Source organism: Bison bison, unplaced genomic scaffold (assembly GCF_000754665.1).
Source record: "Bison bison bison isolate TAMUID 2011002044 unplaced genomic scaffold, Bison_UMD1.0 scf7180017864346, whole genome shotgun sequence".
Taxonomy (NCBI): Eukaryota; Metazoa; Chordata; class Mammalia; order Artiodactyla; family Bovidae; genus Bison; species Bison bison.
In genome coordinates this window covers 2,480,421-2,491,116 of record NW_011494918.1, presented here as the reverse complement: position 1 = coordinate 2,491,116, position 10,696 = coordinate 2,480,421, and the positions used below count along the sequence as shown (strand labels likewise).

At 44.8% G+C, this 10,696-nt stretch overlaps 1 protein-coding gene across 1 annotated transcript in view; it reads left to right on the top strand.

The window, feature by feature from the left end:
* Position 1: 1 nt before the first annotated feature.
* NOS1AP (nitric oxide synthase 1 (neuronal) adaptor protein) overlaps positions 2-10,696 on the top strand; it is a gene marked incomplete at its 5' end in the record, with an annotated part of 346,949 nt that continues 336,254 nt past the window's right edge. Inside the window, one exon of the mRNA XM_010854697.1 lies at positions 2-58. Coding sequence (XP_010852999.1) covers positions 2-58 — 57 coding nt within the window. The remainder of the gene's footprint in view (positions 59-10,696) is intronic.

Here is a 10,696-nt window from a genome sequence, read left to right as displayed (position 1 = left end):
GCGGATCCCCTTGCACAACGAGGACGCCTTCCAGCACGGCATCTGCTTCGAGGCCAAGGTGAGGGGCCCCGGGGAAGGGACTGTCCCGGAGGGGGCATGTCTGAGCGGATGGGATGCGCAGCCATCCCGGACGCAGAGCTGGTGGGTTAGGCTGATTTGGGGGCCTTTCTGTTAGGGAGGATGACTCCCCTTCCCTGTATAGAATTCCGCGGGTTCCTGCCCAGAACTGCTAAAGAGTAACTGCAAAGTTTGAGCGGTATTGCTTCATCCCCCTCCTCCCACCTGCAAACTGCCCCATCCTTACCCACCCAGGACTCACTGAGTTACTTCCCGGATCCCTCCTTCTGAGAACAAGCCAGTCGGGGAGCGCAGCCTGGACTTGGTTCTTTAGAATCGCTTTAGGGAAGCTTTGGTGTCATTTACCTGTTGGGATCTCGTGGGAGAGGTGCTTTCAGGAAGGTCTTTTATAAGGGGAATACCTGCTTCCTGATTGAAGAAAATAATACAGGGGTGGGTTTGTTTTTAGATTCCTGGTAACCCCAGCCAGGTGTCAGAGTCACTTCCTAAATGCCTTATTAGCCACGACTCCTTTGCAAGTGCCAGTCATTGAAGGGGGAGGTGTGGTGAAAGCTGCCCGGTTGCTAGTTTTGTGGCGTAATGTGAAGTTTCAGCAGCTAGTAGGGGACTGCTGCTGAAGAATTTAGTCGGGGGGGGGGGGGTGGCGGGGGGGGGGCGGCAACAGGAATTTTCAGCTCAGAGCCCCAGGTCCATCCTTGGGAGAGGGGGTGGGGCGGAAGCCTCTGAACTGCACCATCAGGTGTGAATAAGGCTGGCCCCCTGTCATGCACTTCCCAGAGTGAGGAGTTCTGGTTTCCGAGGTTGCAGCCGGGGTTCCTGCCCATCACAAGGGAGCAGTACTTCTGCTCTTCCTTCATGCTTCTTGACGTTCTCCCCTCAAGACTTAAGGATGCTCAGCACCTACTGTGTGCCTGTCACTGGCCGGTTGTGTCTTGCTGGTTTGGGAAAGGTAATGCGTTCGACATGGAGGCAGTTTTACTCTGTGTCCTCTTTTTCTCCTTCATGACTTTGTAGGTAAGGTGTTAAGCATTTCAGGCAAGGATTACTCCATCAGGTGGCTATTTCCTTCAATTCATGAGACATCTTTTTGAGTGTCTGATGTGAGTCCAGTGCAGTCAGTTATCTCTGTTTTTTTTTTCCCTTCTCCTGGTGATGTTAAATCTTACCTTTTCTCCTGCTTCCTGAATAACCTTCCCCCAACCATATTTGCTAGAACTAGGAGGACACCCCCTGTTCCCCTAGACATCAAGCCCTGCAGTGGAATGCAGAACTGAATTACTGGGTATGGCTGGGACCAGAGTGGGGCTGTAGACAAGACCTTATCTTGCTTCTCTCAGAATAGATCTGGTTGGTTTGATACCAGATCAGATGGGTTAATTTTTGTCTGGGCCTGTTGCTTTGGTAAGCAGGTTTTTAAATTTTAAGGTATGAGTTTTCATCACATCATGACTTAATTTTCTCGGACACGCATGAACTGGGCAGTTGGCTTTGGTCTTGTTTGGTTCACCAATACTCTGCTTTGCAAGGCTGGGCGGCAGAAGAGAGATCAGGATTAAAGTGTTTTTAACCTTTTAATTCTTTTCTCACAGTCTCTGCTAGTTTGGTCCTAGCTAGGACTCATAACCTAGTGTGCGTAAGAATCACCATGCGAGGTTGTTGAAAACTCTGTTGCCGCCCCAAATTCTAATCTGACACATCTGGGGAGAGACCAGGACTGTGCACCTCTAGGGAGCATTCCAGGAGCTTTCATGCAAGTGACTGGGACCAGAATTGGAGAAATACTGGTGGTGTGGTTCCTATGGTAACTTCCCTGGATTCATACACAGTAGTGCTCGATAAGAGGAGGGGGAACCACAGTTGGTCCTGGCTGTGTTCCCATTTCAGATTTGGGGTGCAGCACATCAAGGGTTCTGCTTTGAGAATGGTGAAGTGGGGAAGAAAGGGCAGGGCTGACTTTGAGAACTGGGTCCTAACTCCCAGCTGATTGTAATCGATGCTGGACACCAGTACATTCAAATCATGTCAGCTGAGACCTGAGCAGAGGTGGAAGTAGAAGCTTTTCTTCCCGTGAACATCTGGCAAGTGCCTCGTCTGGCTGGTTTTCACATCCCTCCTGAGCAGCGTCCATGGAAGTGCACGATTACTGGCATTTCAGGGTTAAATACACGCCACACGCATTCCTTGTTTTGGAAAAGCACAGGCTGTAAAATGTAAATGTATCCATGCTGCCTTGTCAAGTACCCTTGGAAAATGAGCCCAGATCTTTGCCTCCCAAGGGCTGGCAGTTTTTCAGGATCAACACTGGATGGAGTGCGTTTTTGGATGGATGCGTTCATTTTCCGGGTGCTGCAGAGATTGAATGGTTATGGGTAGGAACTGAAAGGCATCTGGACGTCAGAGGTTCTGTGCACTTAAAACCACACCATCCATTTAATTATCAAGCAGAATCCTAGAGGTGTTTCACCTCCAGTACTTCATGTGATTCTCACTGCTTCCCTGGAGGTCTGTGTAGGTGCGTCTCCTTACATCTTACCAAGGAGGATATGTTGCCTGCTTTAGCTCTGTGTATGGCAGAGCTATGGTTTAAACCTGGGAGCTTTGACTGTAGACTCTCAAATCCAATGCTCATTCATTTACTAATTTTTATGGAATGTTCACTCTATGCTGGGGCGGTTGGTCTGATTCACGGTTCACCGGCGGGGCATCCTTAGGTTGCTGGCCTCTTTGACTCTGATGTAGAAAATTATTCAAATTTTTAGTGCTGGGCTGTTTCCAGATATAAGCTTGGGCTGGGAGCTGCTCTTAAGGGATACTGCTCTCTGTGTCAGAAAGGGCACGTGGCTCACTCACCATTGCTGATGGGTGGGTGGTAGATGTCCTTCTAGGCTTGAAAGCCTTTGTGGCTCCTTTTTGTCTGCCCCCGTCTTTCCCTCTCTCAGTATATCTTCCTGGTAGCCAGTGCCATCAACTGACTGTCTCTGCTTGCTGGGTGCGAAGAAGACCTCTGATGATAATTATCATCAGATAATGATAATAAGTTAAGGCTATTAATAGCACAGTTATGCTTTACATTTGTAGGTTGATTTTTGATTTTCATGGGACTTTTGCACACAAAAAATTTTCCTTATGTGGCAGGGGGAACATTAGAGTTGTTTCCATTTTTCAGATGAAAAAAATGGGAATCAGATTAACTTGTCCAGGGTCACAGAACTGATGAGAGGATAATGATTATAGCTGATATTTAGTGAATACTTACTATGGACCATGTATCGTTTGAGGTGCTGCCTCACTTAAGTCTCACGTTGCAGCGCTTTGAGTCCTAGTGCGCCGCTCCTTCACCTCACCCTGGTAGCTGCCTCTGTATTCCCGGCTCTCATCGCCTAAGCACTCACTGATCTGGGCGTGTATGGCACAGCCTATCAGAAATAGAAAGCACCTTAGCTCACTCCTACAACTTCCTCATTTTACAGATGAGGAAATTGAGGTCCAGAGGGGAAGTTGTTGACCCAAGGACCCATAGCTAGGTAAGAACAGAAACAGGACTCATTCCTAGTTTCCTGGCTTCAAGTTGGTTTCAGTTATCTGGCTGTGTAACAAGCTATCTCAAAACTCAGTGGCTTAAGACAAGGTCTGTTTAATCTGCTCATGATTCATGAGCCAGGAATTCAGTCAGGGCTTTGCCGGGCTGTTCTTGTGTTCACCGTGGTGCTGACTGGATCACTCACTTGGCTTCATTCTGCAGTGGCTGGGCTTGTCCTAGAAGGCGCCACTTCGTGCCTTGGTGGTCCTCCATGTGGTGGGTGGTTCTCTCCATTGGGTAGCCTGGATCTCCTCATAGCATGGTGGCCCTTTGATCTGGCAGCTGGCTTTCAACAGGGAATGTTTCCAGCAGGGAAGGTGGAAGCTCTTAAGGCCTGGCCTCTGAGGTACACAGAATCACTTCTGCGTTCTGTTGGTCAGATCAGGCCATAGCCAGGCTTAGGTTCAAGAGGAGGAGAAGGAGACTTCACTTCTTGGAGGAGAGTGTCACGGTCACTGTGCAAGAGTGCACATGGGGTGAGATAATTCTGAAGCCACCTTGGGGTCACGGTCAACCATAAAATTTTGTGCTCTCTTCCTTCTTTGTATGCCTTCTCCAATGATGAGTGTTCTTTGAGGACCTGGTCTCATGCGTCTGTGTATAACTCCTTCCCCCAACATCAGGTACATATATATATATATATAGCCAACAGTAGCAAAGTTATTAAGTGGAAGAAATGACCAATTATAAAAATTCTGAAAGCTGTAAATACATTGTCTTATTGCTGAGCGATATGGGGGCTTTGCGAGTTTTTGGTCAAATCTGAACTGAATTCTCTAGTCATTATTTCCCTCTTTGCTAAATGGCTTGACTGGCTGATGATGTGGTTGTGGATTTTAGAGATTCCAATAACCCCACACCACAGGTTTCCTGTGGATGAATCTTAAACACACTGTCTTGAGGCTTCCAGGTTAGGATGTTACATACATTGATTCGCTGTAAATGGGGTACTCTAACTCAAACCTAACCTAACAGCTTCATAATAAGCTGTGATTTTGGTTCTGTGATCAGAACCAACACTGATATGTTCTGGGTGTGTGCTCCCCACAGCCTCTCCACCCCCGCCCCCCCAACCTGCAAGAGTCCTGCCTTCCAGGATTGTGGACAAGTACAGATTGAGATAGATGCCCTCATCTGAATTCCATCATATTCTACCTAATGTGTATTCACTGATGTCATCATTGAAGTGCAGGTTATTTCACCTTAGTAGGGATTTGTCTAGATGCTTTAAAATCCATTGTTACCTTCTGCCTGGACCAGATGAGTCTTTGGGGGATGATGAGTCTCAAAGATACAGTACTGCTTAGAAATGATACCTGTTTTTATTCACCCTGCTTTTGCTCTCAGGCATCCTAGGGTGTTACTCCACAGCTGGTGTTTTAGAACTTGATGAGCAAATCTATTTCTATCCTATCAATACGTCCCATGATGCTGCCACATCTCCTTTGCCCAGAATGTCCCATTAGTCCATTTAGTGGTCAAGATGACACTGTCCATGTCATGCGCCCTTTGCCAATCACCCATATCCAGGACCCTAATCAGATTGGCTGTTTATTATGGCTCACTCATAACGTGCTGCTTCCAGAAGTCAGATCTTCAGAATGCTTTCTTTGATCACGGTTGCCTGCCTCCTGTCCCTCATTGCGCTGAGGCTGCCCTTAGCTCCTCAGGGACCTCCTGCCGCACTTCTGCTCTCCCAGCAGCCTGGCGCCCTGCCCACCACCCTTTCCGCCCCTCCCATTTTCCTACTTGACACTATGGGCTTGGTCTCTGCTACTTTTCCCCCCCTGTTTTTGGAAAAAGAACTTCATTCTTTTCTCCACTCCCTTTTTCCTAATAGCTTTATTGAGCTATAATTCACATACCATACAATTCACTGATTAAACATACCATTAAGTAGCTTTTAATATGTTCATAGTGTTGTGCAACCATCATGATGGTCAATTTTAGAATATTTTCATCACCTCAAAAAGAAACTCTGTGCCCTTTAGCTATCATCCTCCTCTTTCCCCATTCACCTCAGCCCTAAGCGATGCCTAATCTACTTTCTGTCTCTAGACTTGGCTATTCTGGACATATTATATGAATGGAGGCATGGAGTATGTGGGTTTTGTGTGATTGGCTTCTTTAACTATGCATAATATTTTCAGGATTCATGCATATTGTAGCATGTATCAGGACTTCATTCCTTTTTATGGTCAAGTAATATTCCATCATATGGATATATCACATTTTATCCATTTATCAGTTGATGAACATTTAGGTTGTTTGTTTTTCAACTATTATGAATAATGCTTCTGTAAACATTTTGAGTACAAGTTTTGTATGATACATGCTTAAATTTCTCATGGGGAGATAGCTAAGAGTGAAATTGCAGGATTGTATGGTAACTGTGTTTAACCATTATGGGACTCCCACAATATTTTCCAGTGTTCAGTTCAGTTGCTCAGTCGTGTCCAACTTTTTGTGACCGCATGGATGGTAGCACACCAGGCTTCCCTGTCCTTCACCAATTCCCGGAGCTTGCTCAAACTCATATGCATCGAGTTGGTGATGCCATCCAACCATCTTATCCTCTGTCATTCCCTTCTGCTCCTGCCTTCAATCTTTCCCAGTATCATGGTCTTTTCAAATGAGTCAGTTCTTCGCATCAGGGGGCCAAAGTATTGGCGCTTCAGCATCAGTCCTTCCATTGAATATTCAGGACCGATTTCCTTTAGGATGGACTGGTTGGATCTCCTTGCAGTCCAAGGGACTCTCAAGAATCTTTTCCAAGACCACAGTTCTAAAGCATCAGTTCTTTGGCACTCAGCTTTATTTATAGTCCAACTCTCACATCCATACATGACCACTGGAAAAACCATAGCTTTGACTGGACAGACCTTTGTTGACAAAGTAATGTCTCTGCTTTTTAATATGCTGTCTAGGTTGGTCATAGCTTTTTTTCCAAGGACTAAGCATCTTTTAATTTCATGGCTGCAGTCACCATCTGCAGTGATTCTGGAGCCCAGAAAAATAAAGTCTGTCACTGTTTACACTGTTTCCCCATCTATTGCCATAAAGTGATGGGACCAGATGCCATGATCTTAGTTTTCTGAATGTTGAGCTTTAAGCCAACTTTTTCACTCTCCTCTTTCACTTTCATCAAGAAGCTCTTTAGTTCTTCTTTGCTTTCTGCCATAAGGGTGGTGTCATCTGCATATCTGAGGTTATTGATATTTCTCCCGGCAATCTTGATTCCAGCTTATGCTTCTTGCAGCCCAGCATTTCACATGATGTATTCTGCATATAAGTTAAATAAGCAGGGTGACAGTATATAGCCTTGACATACTCCTTTACCGATTTGGAACCAGTCTATTGTTCCATGTCCAGTTCTAACTGTTGCTTCTTGACCTGCGTACAGATTTCTCAAGAGGCAGATAAGGTACATCTTGTTAAGACTTTTCCAGTTTGTTGTGATCCACACGGTCAGCGGCTTTGGCATAGTCAATAAAGCAGAAGGAGATGTTTTCCTGGTGTGGCTGCAGCATTTTTGTTTTCCACAGCAACGTGTTAGGCTTCTGATTTCTCCACATCCTCGATGACACTTCTTTGAACCCACCTTTTTGATTCTAGCCATCCTAGTAGGCATGAAGTGGTATGTCATTGTGGTTTTGATTTGTGTTTCCCTGATGACCAACGATATAGAACATCTTCTCATGGCCATTTATCGGCTATTTGCAAATCTTTGGAGAAATGTCTGTTCGGATCTTTTGCCCATTTTTAAATTGGATTGTCTTTTTTTTTTAATTGCCATGGGGTAAGAGTTCTTTATGTGTTCTGTATTCAAATTCATTATGTAAATTTGCAAGTATTTTCACCTATTCTATGGGTGGTCTTTTTGCTTTCCTGGTATGCTTTTGAAACACCGAAGTTTTAAATTATGAAGTAGAATTAAATTTTTTTCCCCTTTTTCTTTTTAAGACTCATTGGCCCTCCATCTGCTGCTAGCCCACCTTTCCTTAGTCTCCATCACTCCCCACCCGGATGTTTGCAAGGTTCCATCTTCCCTCCTTTTGGCTCACTCCTCTGCCCAGGAGTGTGCTGTGACCTTCCCTTATGTGAAAACTCTCTTCTCTCCACCTTTTTATTCATCAGCATGTTGTCTTCTTCCTTTCATAGCTAAGCCTCCTGACAGAGTGATCTACTCTCTGCAGTTTCTCAATGTTCATCAGTCCCTGGCTGTGTCCTTCCCACTTCTGCCCGCCATATAGGAATTGTTCGATTGTCACCCTTCTCTGTCTTCCACCTTTTTGAGTTTTCTTCTTGAGCAGCAGTCCTTGTCTTTCTTGGGATGCCCCATTCAGCTCTCTGCAGGCTCTCTGTTGGCCGGGCATAGCCCGCCGTCTGTACCTTCTCCTTTTGCTGCTTGCTCTTTCTCCGCTCATTGACCTCTCTGGTGAATGCTTGATTCCATCCTTTCTCCTTACGTATGTTGGCTCCTGGATCTCCAACTCCAGTTCAGTTTCCAGATCTTTCTTTTAGCTTCCTGCTGGCTGGCTCTACCCCACTGAACATGTTGCTAATCCTATCACTCAATCATCTTGAATTCAAATCTCTCTGACACTTTATACTTCTTTAGATGACCCCACTATCCTCTCAGGCACCAGGATTGACACTTTGGAGCAGTGCTTGAATCCTTTTGTATAACAGTGAACTCAGCTATGGATTGAGTAACTTTTGTGGCCAGGCTCTTCCCAGACATCCCCTGCCCCCAACTTCAAGTCAGTTGCTGCATCCTTGAAGTTTCACAGTGATATCCATGCAGGCATTCTGCTTCTTCCTTCTCATTTCTGGCTGGTTCAAATGGACACCACCTCTCACCATACTGTTTCAATTACTTTCTGGAGACCTCTACTTTATCCTGTAAACTTTTGCTCTGTTAATTATTCTGAAATATGGATTGTGATATCCTTCTACTCAAAACACTAAAAGTTTCTAAGCCTACCATATTGGGTCAAAAATTCTTAGCCTGATATTCAGGGCTCTCTGGTTTTGAGTGATTCTCTTTAATCACTTGTACCTACCATTCCCTCAACCTTTCCTGTGATTCCCCGTCTGTATCTCAGGCCCAGCCCACTGTCACTCTGTGAAGTGGATGTTACTAGTTCCTTCTATGTGGCAGGAACTGACTCAACCCTGGTATGCATTATAGCTGCTTGCCCTTGTCTGATTTCACCCCCCCCAAGTGGTCATCATTAGGGTCCCGGCCACTCTGCCCCCTCGTGTCTTCTGCATTGCTGACTGTAGTGCCTTGCGTATAGAAAAAAATGTATTTTGAATCAGTGAATATAATTCTAAGGTGCTCTCTACAAGGACTGCCAGGACCCTGCTGTATTACCCAAGGGCGGGAGATGCCTCAGCTGGCTCTGATCGCCTCTGGCTTTTTTTTTCTTGCTTTAGACCTGTAACTCTCAGGCCTCAGTGAGACTAGTCCCTGATCCCAGGAGGTATTCCCCCATCCCCACCTGACAGAATGCCACTGCCTTCCAAAGAAAGTGCCAGGTAAACATTTCCCCTGAATTAAATGAAATTCCAGTGATGAACATGCAGCAGACTTAGAATCTTTGATTGTAGAACATATGGCCAATTTTAAGAGTAGATAATTGTCATTTATCAGTAAAAAATATTTTCAACCTGTTATGTTGTTATTAATGATTTGATACCCTTTCCCCTCAGATCAGATCAGTCGCTCAGTCCTGTCCGACTCTTTGCAACCCCATGAATCGCAGCATGCCAGGCCTCCCTGTCCATCACCAACTCCCGGAGTTCACTCAGACTCATGTCCATCGAGTCAGTGATGCCATCCAGCCATCTCATCCTCTGTCATCCCCTTCTCCTCCTGCCCCCAATCCCTCCCAGCATCAGAGTCTTTTGCAATGACTCAACTCTTCGCATGAGGTGGCCAAAGTACTGGAGTTTCAGTTTTAGCATCATTCCTTCCAAAGAAATCCCAGGGCTGATGTCCTTTAGAATGGACTGGTTGGATCTCCTCTTCTTATTTTTTATCTTATAGTTTTTATAACATGAATTTGATTGACAGCGTAGTGTAAATGGATTCAGGAGCCAAATTGTATTTGAGTTCAAATCCTGGCTCTGTCCCTCACTTGCTGTGTGAACTTGTTTGAGTTAGTTAACATTTCTCCCTTAGCATCTGCTTCTGTAAAAAGAGGATACAAATGTCACATGCCTCATAGGGTTAATGAGAGGAGAAAACGAGTTATGTATGCAAATACCCAGGACAGTGCCTGGCAATGAGTGGGTCGCTATTTTTATTATTGTTGTTTAGCCCTGCAGATTGCAATTTAAATTTCATCTGTGCATGGTTTAATGTAAAAATTGTCATATACTCTGTTTTTTTCCCTAATGAATCAAAGGCCTGGTAGTGTATTATCTTCATTTTACATATCTGCTTAAAAAAATCTAGCTACTGTATTATTCTTGATTCCTAAAGTTGCAAATCAGACAGTGCGACTGCTTTGTGGACTTAAAATAGCTGTCAGCCTCCTCGGGAAGGAATAAGGAGGGGTTAACTGGCTTCTGGTACATGCCCCCATCACATTTGTTCCAGCCTTTTAATCCTCATTCGGATTAAAAATCACAGACTCTTAAGTACAGTATGTTGTCTGTCTTCATGGTCTTTCTCTGAATTTCTTGGATAAATACTTCTTTAAGCAGAGGTAATCTAAGCAGGAGGAATCTTGCATCATGGGATTAATTAATACCTTGTGATGCTTACAATTCCCTTTTCAATTGTTATATTCAGCATCATGTTTCCTTTTAAGTACTGGAGCAGCTGGCTTTAAAAGTTACTTAAAATGGCACTTCCAGCAAGTTCTGTGCCCAGAGTGTTGGAACGCTTTTGTACTCCTAGTCCCCTACCCCTTGTGTGAAACTAAATTGGTTTTCTGCAACACTTCAGTGAGACTTGTGTGTCTTATACTCTTACGGGTCCATCGGTGAGAACTGAGGACAGTGGCTAATACTATTGTTTTTTTT